This window comes from Mustela lutreola, chromosome 3 (assembly GCF_030435805.1).
Source record: "Mustela lutreola isolate mMusLut2 chromosome 3, mMusLut2.pri, whole genome shotgun sequence".
Lineage (NCBI taxonomy): Eukaryota > Metazoa > Chordata > Mammalia > Carnivora > Mustelidae > Mustela > Mustela lutreola.
This window is the reverse complement of record NC_081292.1, coordinates 57,265,001-57,290,156: the sequence shown is the minus strand read 5'-3', so window position 1 is coordinate 57,290,156 and position 25,156 is coordinate 57,265,001. Positions and strand designations below refer to the sequence as shown.

At 40.9% G+C, this 25,156-nt stretch overlaps 1 protein-coding gene across 2 annotated transcripts in view; it reads left to right on the top strand.

Annotated features, from left to right (window-relative positions):
- The window catches only part of ZFHX4 (zinc finger homeobox 4), a 180,299-nt gene that overhangs the window by 150,306 nt on the left and 4,837 nt on the right, over window positions 1-25,156 (top strand). For both annotated transcript variants that reach the window (XM_059166180.1, XM_059166179.1), the window contains exons 6-10: window positions 3,795-3,911; window positions 10,581-10,714; window positions 10,950-11,150; window positions 11,698-11,815; window positions 12,508-17,907. In XM_059166180.1, the coding sequence (XP_059022163.1) occupies window positions 3,795-3,911; window positions 10,581-10,714; window positions 10,950-11,150; window positions 11,698-11,815; window positions 12,508-17,907 (5,970 nt within the window). The remainder of the gene's footprint in view (window positions 1-3,794; window positions 3,912-10,580; window positions 10,715-10,949; window positions 11,151-11,697; window positions 11,816-12,507; window positions 17,908-25,156) is intronic.

Genomic DNA, 25,156 nt, shown 5'->3' with positions numbered 1-25,156 from the left:
TAATATAGAAAATGTTTAAGGTATTATTCTCTGTTTCTTCTTTACATGATTACTCCATGGGCTTAAAAAGTATGCAGTGTTTTCCTTAGACAGCTCAGAGGGCTCCCAAACACAATTGTAAAATAAAGCAATGGGAACCAAGCACAGTTGGCTGGTGCTTAGATCAGAGGGCTGTTAACTGAAGTAGATTTGCTTAGAAATTGTATAATTTTATAGAAGAAATTAATAGTCCTTTTCCAATTATTTTTTATTATTCCAGTGGAAGTATTCTAAACTACTCACTCAAAAACCTCTTTTAAATATAGATTATGCGTATGTGCAGTGTAACTTATAAGATCATTATGTTAGGTGTGATAAAAATGCTAGGGGAAGTTACTACGACACACCTGTATAATATAAGAGTATAGTAGCATTTTGTCCTCTTCCTAGCATGTTGAAACATTTAAAAATAAAAATGTATTATCATTTATTTGAAAATTGGGAAGTCTTATAAGACCGTAATGCAGATTTTAAGCTTAAGTCCATTCAGGCCATAATGTTTAGCATATGAATGAATACTATATTTTTTATATCTCATAAAGCAAAAGCATAATTAAAAATACATATATTATGAATATAGCAGTATTATGAAATGTTACTGTTGTGTATATTAGTGAAGAATCCTATTGATGAAAATGAAAGCTGCTTTAGCATCTTTATTTTGGAATTTTATGTAACTTAGTGTCTTTATTTTGCAGTTTTGTGGGGTGGAATTTTATGGAATTTTCCTTTGTTTTAAGGCATTCCTTTAATACATATTACATAGTAATACCTTAATAGTATATATATATATATATATATATATATATTTTGATAAAGCATCTTACATTTTATGGCATTTTACAGTTGAGGAAAGGTGGTTTTGAAAATTAGAATGTAGACACCCCTTCCTTTAACCCCAAATCCAACCTACGGTTTTCCTGGAAAGCTGTTTCTCCTCAATACTCTTGACTCTAAAGTCTCTTTATGAAATGAATGTCAAATTTCTTTTAAAAAGCTTTCTTTAAGAATGAAAGTGAGCTTTTTTTTTTTTTCTGCCTTGCATGAAACTTTATGGTGTATATAAGTTACCCTTTGATTATTTTTTGCATGATTAAAAATTTGCAAAGTTCTATGGCTCCAAAGAGCCTACCTGTAATAAACAGCTTACGCCTTCCAAACCACAAAACAGGCCTGAATTGCTTGAGCACTAGAGCTAATTGCCTGCCTACTTCAAAGGAAGAACCAGAAAAGAGAGAGGGGGAAAAAGTCACAGGAACAGAGGCAGTGCGGGCAAATCCACATCTAGAGGTTATGAGTTGTGGCTTGGAAGAGCCCGGCAAAGTTATGGCCTCAGAACTGCTGTTTGCGATTAAGTTGATGGGGAGAGTCTACGCCACAATCTTTCCCTGCTGCTGACACAGAGTCTTTGTTCACATTCAGATTTCTCAAACTGTTGCCAGGGTCAGGCTGAGGTCAGACACCGCAGTGATGTATAGAAGAACATGTCTGGGAATTTCTCTCACACTTAAAACGCGTACTGGAAAATGAGGAAGACCCTGCAAAAAGTGTCTGACGAGACCCAGATTATCCTGTAGTTTTGTCTTTTTAGTACCTTCATAATTTTTGTTTTCTTCTCCTGACGCACTATGTTTTATTAATGTGAGTCGCGATAGCCCTTACAATTTTATGTCCCCTCAAGATAAGGACACTCAGTAGCACTCTGACACTTCATTTTCCAGCCCTGGGGGAAAAGGCCGGTAAATCTACTCAAAGGACTCTTGCATCCCGTCTGCAGGATGAGTTGAAAAGTAATTGCCATGGGCTGTCGTAGGTAGAAGGCTTGACACTGGATGTCACGTCACATGTGTGGACTTGGCAGGGAAACAGCCCAATCCAGTCGTGACCTCAGCCTTCCAGCCCCCCAGACCAAGCCGGCCACGGTCCCCACCCAGGCTGGCTCCTGCTGGGACTAGGGAGCCTGTGTTTGATCAGTAATTATCACTGACAGGGTGAAGGCAGCCTAGAGCCTTAAGAAGTGTTGATTCTCTCCTCTTAAAGTAAAAATTTCACAGGTATTTGCCTGAAAGGGAAGCTTCCCCCAAAGCCCTCAGATGACTGACCCCCTCCACCACGGACCTCGGCTCTGCCTTTGTGCAGTGGCAAAGTGCAAATATGGAATAAATGGATTTGTATGGTGCCTTTGAAGACTCACAGTTGAAACAAACTCTTATTTCAAATAATGTTCTTGTTTCCCCCATCGAGCCCAGAACTGCCCCCTTCCGTTGTTTCCTGCTCATACAGTTGCAGAGTGGGCCTGGCAAGCGAGGCACTAAATAGCAATTTTTTTTTTTTTTTTTTTTTTTTGTGCTCAGCTGCTACATATGACAGTGGATATTTCATTCTGCTGTCAGAATGTTATTAATAAAACATGGGGTGTGGAGAGGGCCACGATTTCCCCTTTCAATCACTATAGCATTTGCAATGAAAATTTTATGCAGTGTGTAATTTTCAGTTAATGCTTGACACTTAAAATGTCCGTAGCAGCGTTTTGTATGGTTATTGAAGGGTTAATTGTATCATGTTCTCTGCATAAAAGCTCTGCTTATCAAAAGCAAATAGAAGAGTGTATGCAAATGTGTGTCGATGACCTTTTGCCTTTCCAGGGTTAATTTATATGGTCATTAAAGATTTTATGAAATTGAGCAGCCTGGTGCTTCAAATCCCATTTTACCTTCTTCTCCTAATTTATGTAATTCCTACCTGAACAGGGGAATATGATTTTTATTTTTTGTGCTGCAATGAAAACAGCATGCCATGCTGTGGGGAGTTGCGAGTCTGGTTATCTGGCATTACTCAGATTGCTAAAAATTCATTAAAATGTGACATCAGCACAGTGAGAGACAAATGATCGCAGGATGAAAGAGAACAGTGGGCCTTTCACGGATTAGTGCTACACAGACCCAGCATAGAGGCTAACTGCATAAACAGATTAATCCACCAGCAGCGGCATGGCTAAGATTTACAGAATAATTAAATAGGGTTGAGTTACTATGAGGATTTCCATGTAATCTAGCTGGTGTGAACCCGTGAATGAGGTGTGGGGTGATGGGGGTGTCCTAGAAGAAGTATACCTTCTTATGTTGTCCTGTGCCCTGTATGGCTCCCCCTGCAGAACACACACACACACACACACACACACGTGCACGCACACACACCCCAGTGTAACTGAAGTTTTGAGATCCTACTCAGACAAATACCAAAAAAATGCCCCTGGGGTCTGGGGACTGAAGGCAGGAGTAGCACCTGTCTCGTATTTAACCCGTCGAGTTCATGTTATTTCGCCAAGAATTTTTTCCAAGAGTTTGGTTTGCTCTGTCATCTGTCCAAGTCCGTGGAACAGTAGGTCCATGTAGCTTAGAAGTTTCTACTAGTAGGTCCATATAGCTTAGAAGTTTTTACTAGGAAAATGACAGAATTGCCTTACACCTCTTCTTAAACCTTTTTTAGCTTAACCTGTCCTGAAAATGATTTCTTTTCTTTTAATTTAGGGCAGGCACATTTTTTTAATGGATGTAAAAGAAGTTACTGTAGATGACAATTTACAGTGGTACAGTCTTCTAATAGAGACCTGCGAATAAATTTATGTTCTTTTTTCAGAGTAGAAGGTCTGCAGATGATTCATAAGTAGCACGGTTTTTAAATGGTCACGTTTATTTTAGTGGGCATCCTTATGGGGTTTTCAAACCTACTGACTGGTCTCCTTTGCTTAACAGAAGAACAAAGTGAGGAGGCAGAAGGAGCTGCTAAGCCAGCAGCAGTAGCCGAGGAGGAGGAGAAAGACACAAGTGAGAGAGACAATAGTGAAGGCAAAAACTCGAATAAAGATTCTGGTAAGACGCTAGCATCCTTCACCTTTCTTTCCTCCACCCCATGCCTTGCAATCAGCCCTTCCGTCACCCCCACCAAAGCTTATTAAAAGCTTTTATTCATGTTAAACTGCCTGAACATTCCCACTACTATTCATTGCATGTGCATTTTGCATGTGATTTCTATCAGTAGCCTCCCATTGACCTATTTTTAATCATAACCATCTGACAGAATAGATGTGGATAAGTTGAAGAATATTACAGGACGACCAGTGAGATTATTTTTTAATCAAATCAGTTTGTGTGCTTGTAATTTTTTAAGCGCCTTTCATTAATCTTAGCGATACTTGTGAGTCCTCTGATGGCATATTAATTTTTCATAAGCACAGGATTAGATATCACTTGAATTTTCTCATTCAGTCACATGCACCCCCCCAAACCACGTAACCCTAAAAATAAATGTTATTTTTCCTTGCCTTTTTACAACTTACACTCAGGAATTTGCTCTTTTTAAGGGCATCTATTTGAGGCATTTCAAACAAAGTCCAGTGGAAAAGTTTACAGATGATTCAGCCTAAGAAAGAGGAAATATCATTGAAAAGGGATTAGGTGCTGGGTAATTTTGATCTTCTAGAATAGACAAATCCCAGTAATGAAAGCTACTGTCTTTGAAAACAAACCTTCGTGTCATGACATTTACTTGTGCACAAACAAACCCTAGGCCAGCATCTGGTGTGGATAGCTAAGGCTTTTTCTGTGTTTGATTTGGCAAATATATGACTTCATCCATGCTTTGTATGTATGAGATGGAAATCTATGGTCGCAATGAATATTACATTGGCTACTTTTGCTGCACGCTATACCTAGTTTTATTATGTTGGACTCATTGAAGCAGAAGAAGTGCTGAAACGGGTTCAAGCCTATTAGTTTCAGGTGCTCATCTATCTTTTCCTTGAATTCCACTGACAGCTGCATAGAAAGAAGCTTGTTTTCACTATGAAGACATTGGGTTGTGCAAAAGTATCATTTTTACATGCAAGTTTGAATTATCCCATATTTGTCATTCGGTCTTTGCATATGTAGTGTTGCATTCCCTTCAAAAATTATTTGAAGGGCCTCTCTGCTCCCTGGTCCACATCACTCAATGCTACGTTTCTCTGAGGAGTCTAGTGAGATGGCGCCACTGAAATTTACGTCTAGGATATAGTGGCTAACATACGATCCTCATTGGGTTTAAACAAAGAGGACCTAAGGTTGGTATGGAACCTAAAGCAATGTAAAAAAGACGCCATGGCTGTACATTAGTAAACTGGCTCCTGAGGTTACTACAAGGGACTTAAAATACCTAGCAAGCAGTTAAGGTCAAGGATAGTGCCCTCTAAATCTCATTTGAAGATAATTGGGAATCGCAAGGTGATCGGTTTATTCATTCTCTTGGATGGACCTCATCAAGCCTAGCTGCTTGACTACTTCATGGAGGGCAGGTTTCTGTCTGCGTTCATTGGTGTCCTTCTCACAGTCGTACGAAAAGACTTTGCAAAGCACGTCCCTCTCATTCTTTAAAGGAACATGTAAAACACCCAGGTAGCACATTAATGTTAATTAAATAATGTTTATGTAATTCTTTAGGTATATGACCTTATGTTTGGTTTTAAATATCTCATGTCTTCCAAAGAATGCTTTCTGGGAATCTCTTGAAAATGGATCCCATCTTACCATTGAGGAAGAAGTCTTATTTGGAACATAGCACAATGCAAGGACTGTATCTCCACGAGGAAGGTTTACCACTCTGTATAAATAATGGGCTCCATCACTCCCTAATGGCCTGATGAGTTATGTGCTTTCTTGGGTGCCTAATTGTACCATCTAGGGAGGACTTAAGCTTCTGAGAGAATACAGAGCATTGTGTAATATTAGTTGGTGAAAACAATTCTTTATTCCTGCAGAAATGCCTCCCCAGGTGTATCTATAGAAATGAAAATGGGATTTATGTACCAACTCAGAGCAGTTACTAAGATGCAAATATTTAGCCTTGAAACCTCCTAGACTTCAAAACAAACTCTTGTTACTGACAACTACCACAAACTTTTTTTTGAAAGATTTTATTTGTAAGAAAGAGAGAGAGACAGAGAGAGAGAGAGAGAGAGAGAGAGAGAGAGCGTGCACACAGGCAGGCAGAGGCAGAGGAAGAAGCAGGCTTCCAGCTGAGCAAGGAGCCTGATCCCAGGACCTGGGATCATGACCTGAGCTGAAGGTACATGCTTAACCGACTGAGTTACCCAGGCACCCCTACCCTAAACTTTTAACAAAGTTTTCCACTTTCTAGATTGAATCCGATTAGGTGAAAAAATTATTATGCAGATTTTTTTCCTTGTAAATATTTCTAATGATTAAATAACCACTTATGTCTATGCTGTTTTTTTTTTCTTATGTCAGTTATAAATGTCAAAAAATACTAGCAAACTCATGCATTAACCACCTTTCTAAAGTGTTGGATGGGAAAACAGTGTGACCCCACTTCAACACAGAATTTTTTTAGGCAGAAAGGAATTAACACACGTTAGGAAGACTATGTTTGTGTAAGCTGTTGTGCTGGGTTGCTGACATTAATCTCTAGGACTGCAGCTTTCAAAATGAGACTTGGCAATATGCAAGTTATATTTGTTGAATATTCATTCATAATAGAAAAGCCTCCTAATGCCTCATTTATATTGTCATTTAAATCTAGTGCCACTTTAGATTAATTATAATCCAAATTATAGCTCTGTGCAGTACAAGAATTAATATAGAGTTTATCCAGATTAATACATTTGCATTGAAAATGTAATATGTCTCTGCCATGGCTAAGGGGACCACTTTTTAATAAGGGAGTAAACACGAGCAAAGATGGAAATTAACCTTCATTATTGCAATTAAAATTATCCTTTCATTCTAGTCTCATTAGAAAGAATACTGTACCAGTAATTATAATTTAGAATTATTTGTAGTTGAATAACATCCCCTGTTATATTCAAGTTTTATAGTATTCAAACTTTATCAAATACATTGATGGATAGATAATAACTCAGTTTTTTTGTTTCATTTTTTTCCCCCAGATTTGCTTTGAGTACATATGTGTTATTGGATTTTCCTCACTTATTATGAGTATAAACCACCTTATAACCACCTTCGGTATTTTAGGGATTGGAAAGTATTAAGTAGCAGCATCTGAACTGAAATGAATTATGTCATTTTTATATTAGCAATCTCATGCAAGCTAAATAATCCCATAACTGACAGATAATCATTGGCTCATCTATTTGGCAGTGCTTATTTGTAATTAGATTTCATTTTTTAGTTAAAATGCATTAAAATGGCAATGTTTTTTGAGAACATCGGGAGGTCTTAATAGCACAAAATGAATTGTGATCTTATTTCAAAATTCTGTCTGGGGTAACAAGCAGGGTTTACTCCAAATAAAGTTGCAGTCATAAACTACGAGTAACCAGAAAAATTAATCAAAACCTTCCAAAATTGACAGGCCCTTATTTAATGTATTTCTGGGATAAGACAGTTCAGGAAAAGATCCAGAATTGATGCCCTATAATTTATTGGGTAGGCCATAATCCTTGAGATAGCACCCCGCAGAGTATTAGAAAGGCATGGGTGCATAAAATGTTACTTCCATCATCCTTCCAAAAAGTTCTGATGACCTACCTTATCTTTAAGAGTCTGTTTTTGTTATGTTATTGCATCTCAGGTTTCTCTGCTTCTTCTTATCAATGGCATCTGTTTCTGGGTGCCTAGCTACAGTTGAGTGGTTGGGGGGGGGGGTTGGGAAGGGAGGATCTAGCACTTGTTTATAACTTCTTTTTAATTCAGAGTAAGGTGGTCCTTAGAAAGCCCCTAGCTTGCATTAAGATCACGATTTAATTAATGAAGTTAATAGCCAAACCATATTGAAGTTGACACATATATTGGGTAGAATACTACAGCCAACAGTTATGGCAGTGGCTATGAAATAATGATCCTAAACTTGAACTCTTTACTTCCTTGATACAATGTGGAAGGTCACTAAATTAAAAAAGAAGTATATTGTTGATGAACATTAACAAGGGTAAAAATAAGAATATGGGTTAATTAGACCAAATATTTACACTAACGTCTAGCATAGTCTTAATACAATGTTTCAAACCTCAAAAGCAATGTTTTTTGTTCCTTTATAGTACCAACATTAGAATACATATGCTTATGAAAATAAGACTATAAATTTAATAGGTTTAGAAGTTTATGGAAAGTTTATTCTATATCTGATGTTCCTTAGGGCCTACAAGCAACCAGAGTCATGGAAATGATCTTTTAACTTGTGTGTGACAGTTTTTGATGGCATAGGGAATTGGACTGACTTATTATTTGGTCATGTCTAATTCTACCATGTACACAAAAGAATGATAAGGGGATATGACATTGTATTATTCTCTTAAGGGAACATACTCTTACTCATTAACGGAGAACTTTTTAAGAAAAATCTTTCAGTTTCACAGGGAAAAGTAACTGATAGACGTTGGCTGCTTTAAATGACAATCATTTTATAGAACTTTTCTGACACCATAGGGAGTAAACTTTATTTGCAGAATACTGTATGGCATATTATCTTCCTAAATGTTTATTTATATATTTATTTATTTAAATCAATTTGTGTGTGGTTTTTTTTTTTTTTAAGATTTTATTTATTTATTTGACAGAGAGATAAAGAGGGAGCAGACAGAAGTAGGCAGAGCAGCAGGCAGAGGGAGAGGGAGAAGCAGGCTCTCCACTGAGGAGGGAGCCCGATGCAGGGCTTGATCCCAGGACCCTGGGATCATGACCTGAGCTGAAGGCAGCTGTTTAACCAACTGAGCCACCCAGTTGTCCCCTAAATGTTTATTTTTAACATGTTTAAGACAATAGCACACAAAGGATGTTTTGTTTTGAGAAGCAAAAACATAGTTTTTGACACCAGAATTAAGTATGAGATACACATTCCTGTTTTGACCTATCTTGGATATCAAATACTTGGATATTGTTTAATCAATGTAATGAAATTCTTCAGTCTGTCCTAAATTTAAGTTCATTCAAATACAAATATGATAAACTATTTTTTCAAATATTTACAAAGAATCCAAATTTCTCCAAGGCATGTGTATATATAGGACAAGTGTACTAATTCAAATAAAATCTAGTGTTTGTAAGTCCAAAAATCAATAGCAGTATAATTTGTTGAAAGCATAGCACTAATTCTGTACCTACCACAAACCTCAAAGGGATAAAGTTATTGTCGTTGTGTCATTAAAATCCTATTTTAGTTTTGGTATCCTCAGAGCCACTCTTACTTTTAAATTTCTTTCTGAATTTAAAATTCCTAAAATTATTTATATGGTAGAAAACAGGCATCTCTCTTCAGGACAGAAAAAGAATATTACTTTTTGGTTCATTTTTACTTTGTTTCCATAACATCCTTGACCTTATTTTTAAATTAAAAGTGGGTTATTTTGCAATAAGGTGCAATTTGTTCATTTATACGAACTGTATGTGGATTGAAAAAAAAATCAAGATAAATCTTCATGCACAGCATACAATCAGATTACGCCTAGACTCTATATTTACGCGGGGTCTGATAGCAATCAATGGTTTAGCTTCATTGCATTTCAAGATGTATTTGCACCCAGTTGTCCAGTGATAGTGTCCTCACCCTGGAAATAATTTAGTTGCAAATTGACTGGAAGATGGTGAAAATTGAAAGTTAAAATTAGAAATACTCATAATAAACAGCAGAAAAAAGGTCAGATGATGCTGCGCTATGATGAGATTGGAATGGATGGTAAATGAGGTTTTGTGTTTGTCGTGAGATGTATGTGACATGCCTACCCAATGTCGCTGTAATATCCAGCCTCACAGAGAAGATTATCGGGAAAATTGATGCTGGAAAGAATTTTCTGTTAGATTAGGAAATTAGAATTGCACTCTTTTCTTTGACGCGTGTGACGTTCCTGCACGTGACATTGCTCATCTAGGCAAAATTCTAAACCGTCTTTAACACCGAATATTCGGATTAACTTCATAAAACTGTTGTCTTCTTGAGATTTGAACCATAATGCTATGTGTACAGCCAGCTGCTGAAATATCTAAAATAAAGTGCAATCACAAAAAGCAGCGACAGATACGGAATGTAGAGTAAAATTTTAAAATCCTGTATTCACCACGTAAAAATATGATTTTCATTTCTAGATTGTAACTAGTTAGTTCTTCTCGGTATTTTGAAATATGCTCAGCATCCAAGAATTTCAGTAAAGAGATAAGTAATTAAATGTTAGTAAAAGTAACTCTTTTCTAAGTTAGCTTTTCTGAATGGGAGTAGATTAGCTTTAATGTGATAAAGGCATTCTGAGACACCAGAGAGCATGTGTTATGGATGAATCTTTCAAGGTCACCTAGGGTTATCTAAACATGAGACAAGAGTACATTTTAAAATATATTTATAAAGCCCACTTAGTAGATAAAAAGAAGTGTGCTTTTTGCCTTTTGAGATTCACATCATTTGAAAGTGTTTGTCCAGTCATTTTTATGATTCAGTGGATTTGGAGTCAGAGCTATTCAAAAAAACATACAGTTTTCCGGAATTTGATGTTGTGAGTCTTTTAAAATTGAGGTGTTCTATTCTTTTTTGGGAATCAGGAATAATCACACCAGACAAGGAGCTAAAAGTCAGTGTGGGAGGGGGGACCCAGCCACTCCTGCTGGCAAAAGAAGAGGATGTTGCAACCAAAAGATCAAAACCTACAGAGGACAATAAATTCTGTCACGAACAGGTAAAAATGTTTTTTCTCTTTGCTGTGTAAACTTGTTTTATTATTATTATTGTTATTGTTGTTATTTATTATTATCACTCCCGATAGTTTTAGAGACTCAAATGAGTTCATGCTGTTTGAAACATATGTAGACATTGTGATCAGCGATGCCATTAACTCTTGGTGTTACTTCTGTGTTCTGAAGTCATCCGAGGCCATCCACTAACAGTGGCCATGTTTCTTCCATATTCTCCAGTTCTTTCAGTGTCCTTATTGTAACTACAATAGTAGGGACCAAAGTCGTATCCAGATGCACGTCCTGTCCCAGCACTCGGTGCAGCCCGTCATCTGCTGTCCCCTCTGCCAGGACGTCCTCAGCAACAAAATGCACCTCCAGCTACATCTGACACATTTGCACAGCGTGTCCCCGGATTGTGTGGAGAAGTTGCTGATGACAGTAAGGAGCCCAAATGTTGCCTTGGGTGTGATGGGATCCCTCTAAAAGTATCAACACGACATCTGTAATTACTGGTTGAGAAATGTATTTTTTCTGCCTACTTAAAGCTCTCTTATGGACTGTGCTCTAGAAATCACAACCAAGGCCCATTTATATGTCATCTCTTTTGCTTACGGAGAAAGAAAATACGATACAAGGCAGAGCTCCTTCAGTAGCGTGCTTTACTGTCTTAGATCTATATCTATAATGTTATTTAAATGATTCATGTGGGCAAGTTGAGTTTGAAACTTTCCCGATTATCATTATATAAAAAAAATAGGCTGACAAAAACCTTTAAGTCATATTTTTTTTAAAAAAAAGAAAGGAAAACAGTATTGCAACAGCATTGATCTGAAATTTGAAAGGATAACCTTGGCCTAGAAGATCCATAAAAGGTCCCCACTTTCTTTTGGAAAAAAGGAAGTGGGATAGGCTACTGGTCAGTGACAGATATGGTGGAGTCTGATTTCTGGGCTCCCCGTGACATAAACCTCTTTGATTCTTACAGGTGCCCGTGCCTGATGTGATGATGCCCAACAGTTTGCTCCTTCCAGCGGCTGCCTCTGAGAAGTCGGAGCGGGACACACCTGCGGCCATCACAGCTGAGGGATCTGGGAAATATTCAGGTATGCCAGCCTGGGCACAGGATGTGCGGAAAACACGTTTAGGGGGCTCGCGTGTGTGGTGATGTTCCAGGATTAATACTATCAAAGTGGGTTTTTTTTTGCCTTTTATTTATTTATTTTTTTTATAAAGCATGGGGGTCGGGGACAAAACAAAAAACTGTGGTGTTTCTAAGAGCTACATTTTCCAAAGCACATTTAGTATCTGGTCATCTGTAACTGCTCTTAGGAGACCTAAGTGTCGAGGACCAAGAATATTCTGTGTGTTCTAATTCCTGAACGCTGAGGTCATGGCCCTTGGTATGCTGATGGCAATGTACTATAATTACTTTGCACTTGCTTTTTCACCTATCCTGGAATTCCTGGAGGTCAGGGGTGATTTCTTATTCACCTTTACATCCCCAGTACCCGGTACAGTGGTTGGCACATAGTAGTTGCTCGATAAGTATTTCTTCAAAGACTCAATTAGGGGCATCTGGGTGGCTCAGCCAGTTAAGTGTCTGACTCTTGATCTCAGGTCGTGAGTTCAAGTCTCGTATGGGGCTCCACTCTGGGCATGGAACCTGCTTTAAAAAAAAGAAAAAAGGAATGGATTAAGCGGAAATCTTTAGAAGTTCCTACTTACTCTATTTATTGGCGTTTAAGCAGTAGGGTCTCTTCCTGTAAGTGACATATTTGTGCTTTCTTCTACACAGGCGAAAGTCCAGTGGATGACAAAAGTACAGCAGGTCTTGACGATTCAAAGGCTAATGTGGAAATAAAGAGTGAGGAGCAGAAACCAGCTAAAGAACCCATGGAAGTATCAGAATGGAATAAAAACAGCAGTAAGGATGTGAAACTGCCTGACGCACTACAGGATCAGCTAAGTGAGCAGCAAAAAAGGCAACCCCTCTCTGTGTCGGACCGCCATGTTTATAAGTATCGCTGTAACCACTGCAGCCTGGCTTTTAAGACTATGCAGAAGCTTCAGATACATTCCCAGTACCACGCGATTCGGGCCGCAACGATGTGTAATCTCTGCCAGCGTAGTTTCCGTACATTCCAGGCTTTAAAAAAACACTTGGAAGCAGGCCACCCCGAACTGAGTGAAACTGAACTTCAACAGCTGTACGCCTCCTTGCCCGTGAATGGCGAACTCTGGGCGGAGAGTGAAACTATGGTGCAGGACGACCACACCCTAGAGCAGGAAATGGAGAGAGAGTATGAGGTGGACCACGAAGGGAAGGCAAGTCCTGTAGGGAGCGATAGTAGCTCTATTCCAGACGACATGGGCTCTGAACCAAAGCGGACCTTACCTTTCAGAAAAGGGCCAAATTTTACGATGGAAAAATTCCTCGACCCATCGCGCCCATATAAATGTACAGTGTGTAAAGAGTCGTTCACCCAAAAGAACATTCTCCTGGTCCATTATAATTCAGTTTCTCATCTGCATAAGTTGAAAAAGGTTCTGCAGGAAGCCTCCAGTCCTGTTCCTCAAGAAACCAACAGCAGCACAGACAACAAACCCTACAAGTGCAGCATCTGCAATGTTGCATACAGCCAAAGCTCGACCTTGGAAATCCACATGAGGTCCGTGCTCCATCAGACCAAGGCGCGGGCTGCCAAGCTGGAGCCCAGCGGCCATGTGGCCGGTGGACACAGCCTGGCAGCCAACAGTAGTCCTGGCCAGGGGATGCTAGATTCCATGAGTTTAGCAACAGTCAGCAGCAAGGATACCCACCTAGATGCCAAAGAATTAAATAAGAAGCAAAGTCCGGAATTAATCTCTGCTCAGCCTCCACATCACCCACTGCAGTCACCAGCACAAATCCAGATGCAACTCCAGCACGAGTTACAGCAGCAAGCTGCGTTCTTTCAGCCTCAGTTCCTAAACCCAGCCTTTCTGCCTCATTTCCCCGTGACCCCGGAAGCACTGTTGCAGTTCCAGCAGCCTCAGTTTCTCTTTCCGTTCTACATCCCCGGGACGGAGTTCAGCTTGGGGCCGGATCTGGGCTTGCCGGGCTCAGCCACGTTCGGTATGCCCGGCATGACGGGAATGGCTGGATCTTTGCTGGAAGACCTGAAGCAGCAGATTCAAACCCAGCATCACGTCGGCCAGACTCAACTCCAAATACTACAGCAACAAGCACAACAGTACCAGGCCGCCCAGCCCCCGCTGCAGCCCCAGAAGCAGCCCCAGCCGCAGCCCCAGCAGCAGGCCCAGCAGCAGGCAGCGAGCAAGTTACTGAAACAGGAGCAAACGAACGTGGCCGGTGCCGACTGCCCCATCCTGAAGGACGCGCCATCTTACAAGGAGGCAGAAGAGATTGCCGAAAAGCAAGAAAAGCCAAAGCAAGACTATACAAGCGAAGGTGAAGGACTCAAAGAAGGCAAAGACACGAAGAAGCAAAAACCCTTGGAACCCTGCATCCCACCACCCCGAATAGCTTCGGGGGCCAGAGGAAACGCAGCCAAGGCTTTACTGGAAAACTTCGGTTTTGAACTGGTCATTCAGTATAACGAAAACAGGCAGAAGGTCCAGAAGAAGGGCAAAAGTGGCGAAGGTGAAAACACTGATAAACTGGACTGCGGAACGTGTGGTAAATTGTTTTCCAATGTTCTTATCCTAAAGAGTCACCAAGAACATGTCCATGGGCAGTTCTTTCCATACGGAGCGCTAGAAAAATTTGCTCGGCAATACAGGGAGGCCTATGACAAGCTCTATCCGATTTCGCCATCTTCACCAGAAACGCCACCTCCGCCACCTCCACCTCCCCCTCTGCCTCCGGCTCCTCCACAGCCTTCCTCCTTGGGTCCTGTTAAAATCCCAAGCACGGTGTCCACTCCTCTGCAAGCGCCACCACCCACACCCCCGCCGCCACCACCGCCACCTCCTCCCCCGCCTCCTCCCCCGCCTCCTCCCCCGTCTGCTCCCCCGCAGGTGCAGCTTCCTGTTTCTCTTGACCTTCCGCTCTTCCCTTCCATTATGATGCAGCCCGTGCAGCACCCTGCACTTCCTCCTCAGCTGGCCCTGCAGCTGCCCCAGATGGACACTCTCTCTGCGGATCTCACTCAGCTCTGCCAGCAGCAGCTCGGATTGGATCCCAACTTCCTAAGGCACTCTCAGTTCAAACGCCCACGGACAAGAATCACAGACGACCAGCTAAAAATCCTGAGGGCTTATTTTGACATCAATAACTCTCCGAGCGAAGAACAGATCCAAGAAATGGCAGAGAAGTCGGGCCTCTCCCAAAAAGTCATCAAGCACTGGTTTCGAAATACGCTTTTTAAGGAACGGCAGAGGAATAAGGACTCTCCGTACAACTTCAGTAACCCTCCCATCACTGTTTTGGAAGACATCAGAATCGACCCACAGCCCTCCTCTTTAGAACATTACAAATCGGATGCGTCCTTCAGCAAAAGGTCGTCCAGAACGAGATTTACTGACTACCAGCTTCGGGTTCTACAAGACTTTTTTGACACAAACGCTTACCCAAAAGATGATGAAATAGAGCAACTCTCCACGGTTCTCAACCTACCCACCCGGGTTATCGTCGTGTGGTTCCAGAACGCTCGCCAGAAAGCACGGAAGAGCTACGAGAATCAAGCGGAGACAAAAGATAATGAAAAAAGAGAACTCACTAACGAGCGGTATATCCGCACCAGCAACATGCAGTACCAGTGTAAAAAGTGCAATGTGGTTTTCCCCCGGATCTTTGACTTGATCACGCATCAGAAAAAGCAGTGTTACAAGGATGAAGATGATGATGCCCAAGATGAAAGCCAAACCGAAGACTCCATGGACGCCACTGACCAAGTAGTGTACAAGCACTGCACGGTATCTGGTCAGACGGAGGCCGCCAAGAGCGCCGCTGCCCCCGCGGCGAGCTCTGGCTCCGGGACCAGCACCCCCCTGATTCCATCACCCAAACCAGAACTGGAGAAGACCTCTCCCAAACCTGAATATCCCACAGAAAAGCCAAAGCAGAGTGACCCCACTCTCCCTTCCCAAGGCGCCAAACCAGCCCTGCCCTCAGCATCGACTTCCTCGGACCCGCCACAGGCCTCTGCGGCCCCACCGCAGCCCCCGCCACCCAAACAGCCCCAACTGGTCGGAAGACCTCCCTCGGCTTCTCAGACCCCAGTCCCTTCCAGCCCACTGCAGATTTCCATGACTTCGCTCCAGAATAGTCTACCTCCACAGTTACTACAATACCAATGTGATCAGTGTACCGTTGCCTTCCCGACTCTGGAACTCTGGCAGGAGCACCAGCACATGCACTTCCTTGCTGCTCAAAACCAATTCCTTCACTCTCCATTCTTGGAAAGGCCCATGGATATGCCCTACATGATATTCGACCCCAACAACCCACTGATGACCGGCCAGCTCCTGAGCGGGTCTCTCACGCAAATGCCGCCTCAGACCGGTTCCTCGCACACCACGACAGCCACGACGGTCGCCGCTTCCCTGAAGAGGAAACTGGACGACAAGGAAGACAACGCATGCAGTGAAAAGGAGGGGGGAAACAGTGGCGAAGACCAGCACCGCGACAAACGCCTGAGAACCACCATCACCCCGGAACAACTGGAGATACTCTACGAGAAATACTTGCTGGATTCCAATCCCACCCGGAAAATGCTCGATCACATCGCACGGGAAGTGGGGCTGAAGAAAAGAGTCGTGCAGGTCTGGTTCCAGAACACACGAGCTCGAGAAAGGAAAGGCCAGTTCCGGGCAGTGGGCCCGGCCCAGTCTCATAAACGGTGTCCTTTTTGCCGAGCCCTGTTCAAGGCCAAGTCAGCCTTGGAAAGCCACATTCGCTCTCGGCACTGGAATGAAGGAAAGCAGGCAGGTTACAGCTTGCCGCCGAGCCCTTTGATATCAACAGAAGATGGGGGAGAGAGCCCTCAGAAATACATTTATTTTGATTATCCGTCTTTGCCGTTAACTAAAATTGATCTATCAAGTGAGAATGAATTGGCTTCTACAGTGTCAACACCTGTTAGTAAAACAGCAGAGCTCTCGCCGAAGAATCTCTTAAGCCCTTCTTCTTTTAAAGCAGAATGTGCCGAGGATGTAGAGAATTTAAACGCCCCTCCTGCCGAGGCGGGATATGATCAAAATAAGACGGATTTTGATGAGACTTCGTCAATTAACACGGCCATCAGTGATGCCACCACCGGCGATGAGGGCAATGCTGAGATGGAAAGCACCACGGGAAGTTCTGGAGATGTGAAGCCGGCTTTATCTCCTAAAGAGCCCAAAGCTCTCGACACTTTGCCAAAACCCGCAACCACACCCACCACGGAGGTTTGCGATGAAAAATTTCTCTTCTCTCTCACGAGCCCCTCCATACATTTCAATGATAAAGACGGTGACCACGACCAAAGCTTTTATATCACCGACGACCCCGATGACAACGCTGACCGCAGTGAATCATCCAGCATCGCTGACCCGAGTTCACCAAATCCCTTTGGATCCGGCAATCCTTTTAAATCCAAAAGCAACGATCGACCAGGTCACAAGCGGTTCAGAACCCAGATGAGCAACCTTCAGCTCAAGGTTCTCAAGGCTTGCTTCAGTGACTACCGAACTCCAACCATGCAAGAATGTGAGATGCTAGGCAATGAGATCGGTCTGCCCAAACGTGTGGTCCAGGTGTGGTTCCAAAATGCAAGGGCAAAGGAAAAGAAATTTAAAATTAACATAGGGAAGCCTTTCATGATTAATCAAAGTGGAACAGAAGGCACCAAGCCAGAGTGTACCCTCTGCGGGGTGAAGTACTCTGCCCGCTTGTCCATCAGAGATCATATTTTCTCCAAACAGCACATTTCAAAAGTGAGGGAGACTGTTGGGAGCCAGCTTGATCGGGAGAAAGATTACCTGGCTCCGACCACCGTTCGACAGCTGATGGCACAGCAAGAACTTGACCGTATAAAGAAAGCTTCGGATGTTCTGGGCTTAGCGGTAACACAGCCAAGCATGATGGACAGCAGTTCCCTCCATGGCATCAGTCTGCCAGCAGCCTATCCAGGACTCCCCGGCCTCCCTCCGGTTCTACTCCCTGGAATGAACGGTCCATCCTCCTTGCCTGGATTTCCACAAAATTCAAACAGTAAGTCATTTCAAGGCGAGTCAGTCTAATTAATTAATTAATATTAGGCAGCCAATCACATGAAATCAAGAACAGGGTATACGTTTGGATCTCCTTGAATTTCAGTAGGTGACACCTTTACCTTATTGGAAACATATATGTTTTAGTGGCTATAATTAAGAACCAGGAAGTAAGTCAAGATGAACATATATGCAGAAAAATAAAGACTAGGCAGGTCATTGCAGTGTCTCAGAAATATATTAATTATTTATATCGTTACATCCTTATGTCTTAAGAGAAGTATTCCTTTTATATAATTATTTTAATGCTGATTTCAAATGGCATTTTAGCACAAACATGTGACGTAATATTCAATATACATATTAATAAAGCAAAACATTAAATAATACCTTTTTGGATCTTAATTTATGTTCTTTCCAAGGAAAAGATTTTTTTTGTTGCTGTTTTTGTTTTGGGTTTGGTTTCTTCTCCTTCTCCTGCCTCTGCTTCTGCTTCTTCAGTGTCAGGAAGTTCAGAAGTTAAGGGCCCTCTAGATACAGGAATGCACCCACATTACATCTAGCAGGTAATAAGCTTATGTTCAAAGTTTAACTCTTAAAAATATGAGTTCTGTGATGATTTACCATTTAGCATTACTATAAGATTTAGATTTTTGTAGCACCCATTGCTATTTGCTATGTAAATAAATTTACAACCTTAGAAATATATTGCTATTACTCTATGACTTTATGCCCCCCCACCACCCCATGTCTATAATTAAGTCATAACTAAATTCTAAAGCTGTTTGAGGCAACTCCAGATGATGAATCAAGAGAAATATATAATTTATGTAGTTTTGATTTCATGAGTAAGACTAGGCATCTGATTATACTGGGTCAAAAAAATGGAATATAGAGTGCTAAGCCAAACATAAAATGAATGTTGTATGTTTCATTGTTTTATATGTTATATAAACATTACTATGCCAAGTAGAGAAAAGGACTCTCTTACAATTTCTTCTTAAAGTAAGTTTTATTTTTCAAATTAACAGTTAAAAAAACAACAACAACAGGAAAACACCAGTGGGGTTTTTCTTTTTTATAAGGAAATTTTGACATTCTTTAGAATGAACTAATTGCGTCTATCTAGAAAGTTTCCAAAACACACAGAGCTTTTCTCATTTTCACAAATGGGAAGTCTCGTAAATTTCAAACTTTTCAATGTCATCTTTCTCTTCTAAAACCAAAATTGCTCTGTGATTGTAGGAAGAAACTCCTATTTTAACCTTTAGCTTGGGAGACATGAAAACAATAATACGGAATTGCACTTTGACCACTGCCAGCTGCTCTGGTTTTCCCAGTCCAAGATGGCATTAGAGAGAAGCAGAATAGACCTACACGCATAAGGAATGTGCCCAAGAACGATTCTTCAGTGGCCTTTCCTTTAACTATCGTTACCAACTACCTTGCCCCTAAGTAACACCTTGGGCTTCATTATCTGGATATTCTTAGGGCCTGAAAATGTGAAAGCTACAATTACATGATTCATCTGTACATTTAAATCAAGTCAGACATAATTGTCTCAAGAATAATGCAGTGTTTTTTTTTTTTTTTTTTTTTTTTTGCATATGACTGTACTAGTCTTCCTGTCCCACTTCACACGTAACTGTGATTACTGACGCATAGAAAAATGTCTTCTCTGGAAAAACTCCTGTGATGACTTATGTAAAATAGAGATTTTCCACAGAATGTCTGATGTAGAAAAACTCCTAAGGACAGTTATGAAAAATTTAAAATAAAATATTATGTGAAATAGAGTAAAATTTGGTACCTTACGTCCACTAAGGACTGTCTAAGGGTCTGTGCCTTTCATCTACAAGTCTGCTTTGATCGATGCTCACTGTGGAGTCCCCGCTTCAATGGCAGCCGGAGCATCTTGTTTTTCTCTCCACCGGATCACAGTGGGTCCTTCGCTGACTGCCCTCTGGCCCATCACTTTGAAACCAGCACCCAGAGGGCCTGTATGAGAGAAAGTGAGAAGGGAAGAGAGAAATGGTTATGAAATACCTCAATAACCTAACCTTTCTCCTCGTTCAACTCCGCATAAATATAATTTATAACCTTCTCCCCCTGACTCCGCCCTGAAACGTGGGCTCTGTTTGTAAGTATCAGAGTTGCAGGAAGATGTCCGAAGCATCTCTTCAGTGAGCAGTTTCTCTACATACATCAGTGGTTGAGGAACTCAGTAGTTTGAAGGTGTCGCTTTATTCAATCATCAACCAAAACAGACCAGAGAAAGTTACAAAGAGAAAAGGTCTGTGAATGTACCTACTAGAATTTGCAATTTCTCTTGAATACATTCTTTGTTTAAACATTAACACAGCAGGAGTACCAGCAGGACCCTCTCTGAGAGTCTAAGTTCCCACACTTCCAGTTCCCATCTTTTTTTAGGCTAATTTACCTGTGGTGGGTAATGCTCAACCTTCTAATTAGCTCATGGAGAGGAGCTATGGTTCTCCACCCTTCTCTCATCATCTTCCCACTGTGTTCTTTCTCCTCAAACAAATATCTCCTCTGCTTCATTGGAGAGGTAGACATACCAGCTAGGTGAAATCAAAAGAAGAAAAATACTTCCTAAGGAGCATATATCTGTGTTTCTCACATGCCCTGGGCTCTTGCCACAGCTTGATATATATATATGAATAAACTTTGAGAATAGAACATGTTCGTCTTGGGCCTACTTTAATAGGATTTATTTATAGAAAAGCCTTCATTTTAAAGATAACCCATCCCTTTGAAGGTAAATCTGAGGGGTTTGATTCTAAAGAAATCACAAAAAAGGGACTCCATTGAATATGAGATGTGCCGTAAAGCAATGTCTGATTCCAAAGGCTACACGCCAATATTGATTTCAGTTGCAGTGCACATGTTCAGTTTTAGTATTTATCAACCCCTAAGTTTCTGATTTAGTCACCCACTTTATTCTATTTTGGGTGGAATGGCTATTCTGCTTCACCAGCTTTAACACTTACTTACCTTGCTTCCAACAACTCTTCAAATTATTTTGTCTTTTAAGATCATAAGAAGGCCCTTTCAAGGGTAATGTGCATCATGTGTGCCTGTTGCCTGAATGATAACCCAGCCCTCTGTTCAGTATACTAATGACTAGTTCTCATTTGCTAATAAAATGAATTATATTCTGCTTAAAAAATTTCCACGTTTGTCTTTTTCCCTCATGATCATATGCAAAAAGGGCAAGTGGCAATAGCAAATCCCACGCCTTTACACCTGGAAAAAACTCAAAAGCTTTAAATTTACATTTAATCCTTTTCTAAAAGATTTTATTTATTTGAAAGAGAGAGAGAGAACATGAGTAGGGCGAGGGATTGAGGGAGAAGCAGACTCCCCGCTGAGCAGGAAGCCTGATGCAGGACTCAATCCCAGGACCCTGGGTCATGACCTGAACCAAAGGCAGAAGCTAAACCAACTGAGCCGCCCAGTCACTCCAAAATTTACATTTAATCCTTGAGGATGTCGGCTTCCTTTGGCATTTTGCTCAAGATGAATAGAGAACTAAATTGATTTTCTATTTTTAACTTATTTACTTTATTGTTTTAAGCAGCGTCTGATTTTGGTATCTTCCATTAGTGTTTGGAAATACTGTCTAACCCAATTTCCTTAAACGGAACATTAGAACATGCCTTTTGCATTTTTCTCATACTTTGGTGTAATTTACTAGCACATTTGGGGTAAATCTAGATAAGAGTAAGTCTTTCATAATTTTAGCACAATTGTCTTTGGCTCCATGTACATAATAAGTTTTATTTTCACCTCAAAAATAAATTTTCCCCCTGGGAGACCAAGATCAAGGAAACCTGAGGGAAAATAACTATATCTAAGTTCATTGTGAGACAGGATTTTCTTCCAAAAGCGTAACTTTCGGGAATAGGCGGCTGTTCCAGGAGAATAAAACCAAACAAAATAATGATAATAAGAGATTATTTGTACAGAAAACTTTTCTCTGTCAGTGAAATTTCAGCGAACTGGCGTAGGAGTTAGGGAACAGGAACGAATGTATCTTTAACACTATAACTTGGTAACAGACATGAAAATTTGACATGCATTTAGTTTGTAGTTACCACCACTTCCTCTGTATCAGGATTACTGTTCAGTTTTTTCTCTTCCATTTCCGGTTTTCATCTACCAGTTGGCTTTTGTCTTTTACCATACGCCCAATGTATACTGTTCTTTATCCTTAATTTGCATCTCTTTTCCTAAAATTTTTCTTAATAGGTAATTATTTTTTTAAGATTTTTTTTATTTGACAGAGAGAGAGAGCGAGCACGAGCATGGGGAGTGGCAGGCAGAGGGAGAGGGAGAAGCAGGCTCCCCACCAAGCGGAGAGCCCGACGTGGGGCTCTCTTCCAGGTCTCCCGGATTCTGACTTGAACTGAAAGCAGATGCTTAACCAGTTGAGCCACCCAGGTGCACTTCATAGCTAATTATTTAATTTGGGTTACTCCTCAAGATGCTGAGTTCCTGAAAATCTCTGATAATCCTTGACTGAAGCAGTTGGGAATACTATTACAGTCTTCTAAAAATTGTCATGCCAATTTATCACCTGTCCTCTAGGAAGGAACTTATAGACACCATCTGATGGGAAAGCCTGAGTCAACAACTATTGACCCTTTTTGCTTTCTAACTATCATTGCTCTTTTAAGTCTTTTAGTTCCTTTAAATTTCTCACCTTAGGGGCACCAGGGTGGCTCAGTTGTGAAGTGTCTGACTTCGGCTCAGTTCTTAATCCCAGGGTCCTGGGACTGAGCCCCACATCAGGCTGCCTGCTCTGTGGGAAGCCTACTTCTCCCTCTCCCACTCCCCCTGCTTGTGTTCCTGCTTTTGCTGTCTATCTCTCTGTCAAATAAATAAATTAAATTAAAAAAAAATGCTCACCTTAAATTATCATGTCAGAGAGATAGGTGACCCAGCAATTTTCTTAAATGTAGGGGACAAAAGCACTTAGGTGGAGGGGAGTGAAATTATTGAGTATGAAGTCTGGTTGAACTAGACCTAGAACTAAGGTTGGCTTTATGAATAGGCAAAAGAAGCTGAGTAGTATCACAGTATCATTCTAACAATGCAAGGAATGTTCTTCTGTCCTTAGTAAAGCTCCTTCCACCTGAATCACTCATGCCTAAAATTCTGTAATTAGATATTAATGCCTTTGATTTAATGAATTACCTTCTGTTAAATTAAAAATAGCATAGAATATAATGAAATCAGAATACGATAGCAAGAAGAAACCCTACATTATATAATTTAGCATATATTAAGCCTTTTCAGAAATAGCTGTGTTCAGGGACACCAGCATGGTTCAGTCACTTCAGTTCCAAACTCTTGATTTGGGCTCAGGCCCTGATCACAGGGTCCTGGCATCCAGCCTCCATCCTCTGTTTTGGGCTTTGCACTCAAGCAGAGTCTGCCTGGATTCTCTTTTTCCCTCTCCCTTCTTCCCTCGCCCAGCCCAGTGCATGTACCCTTGCACAAATGTTCTCACACTTTCAAATAAATAAATCTTAAAAAAAAAAAAAAATACATGCATTTAAGTCATTGATTCTTTCTCGCAAATACAATTTTATAGAGAGGCAAGTGGAAAGAAGAAAGGCCTAGGAGTGCCTGAATAAAAGCAAGGGAGTCGAGGGATTGGGACCCCAAAAGCAAATCCATTACTTCACGGTTTTCTTAGGGCTAGTCTATGTCCCATGAATCTGAGAAGTCTATCATACCGAACTGGATTAAAGATTCAGGAATTTATTCATTCATTCCTACCATCCCCCTGCAGATCTTAAGCCATTTTCATTTCATTGTGTTTCCAATGTGTCAGCCGTTCTATAAAACGGGGATACTTGCTATCAGTTTCTACTGGAAATACAATGTTATTTTCAAGGATTTTCCTTTTTTTTGCATTTTGAATATTTGTATTTTTAGTCTTTGAAATTGACTCAATTAGACAGGGCCCTTGAGTGGCAGGTATAAAATTTAGTTTCCCCAAACCTCATCTCCCACTGAGTCATAGATTTTTCGCTGTCAAGTCACCCAACAGCTCTCAGACCCAATTTTCTTGCTTCAAAAAATGGAATTTTTAGCATCTGTCCCCACTTATCATTGAGGATATCAGAAAGCTATTCTCTAACGTGGTGGAAATTCCTTAGAGATTATCACTAATACAACTACAGAAATTATTCCAAAGCAAGTCAGAGAAGAGTTGGGTGTGGTGAGGTTACAAAGAAGAGCAGCCAGTAATAAGCTAGGCTAATTGACAATAATATGATAATGATTAGGGTCAAGTTGAGAGTGATGTTGAGGATTTCAGAGTATCTTGAATGCTAAGCCCAAGAAAAGCTTTCTCAGCTGGCTGAAGACTAATTAAAGTTTTTTCTCTAGCAAAAAAAATAGAAGCATGCCTTTTTTGTATCACTTGTTTTTCTTTCCTTTTTTAACACTCAAATGTCACATTTAGCATAGAGGTAAGACTTTGAACAATATTAAAAAGGCTCTTGTCTTAAATCTATGATCATTTTCTCCACGGTGATGCACTAATAATTTAAGCTTGATCCACCTTCTGGTGAATTCTTCCATCGGCTCACGAGGCCTCCCTTGCAGTCCCTGCCCTGATCGGATGGTAGTGAGCTGTACCTCCTTCAAGAATGAACCACCACCCATAAGGCTCTGAGCCTGTTCCTTTTATTTGCCTCTAAAAAACATACTGAGGAAAGGCACAGGCTTTTACAATTCCCTTTTCCATCCTGAGCTGTGGTTTTGTTTCTCACCCAACTATCCAGCTCATAAAAATGGCTCTGTAATAGGTTATTACTAGCCACTCCATTCGACTGAGGCCTGGAGATCCAGCAAAGATCTCTTGCAGCACCACAGGAGTCCTCCTCCAGGGAACCTGTGTCCGCCTCCTGAGCATTTAGTTCGCCTTATCTAATGGGGTTAGAATCCTTTTGGCATACTACAAGCAAACCTGAAAGAAGCATGTTTGGGGGGTCTTAAAGTTGGGTGTGAATATATTCCATTCCTCTCAACTACTCTGTTAGCCAAATTGTCAGGGTGGTAATAAATAGCTTGATCTGAACCCTTAAAAATGAAATCGTGCCTAACCACGCTCAGTCCTCCTAACGAAGAGCCGTGACTTCGCGGCTGCTTGTTTTTCGGTGCCGTCAGTGGTCATTTACTATTGCTATTTAATTAGCTTATCGCCTTCTTTA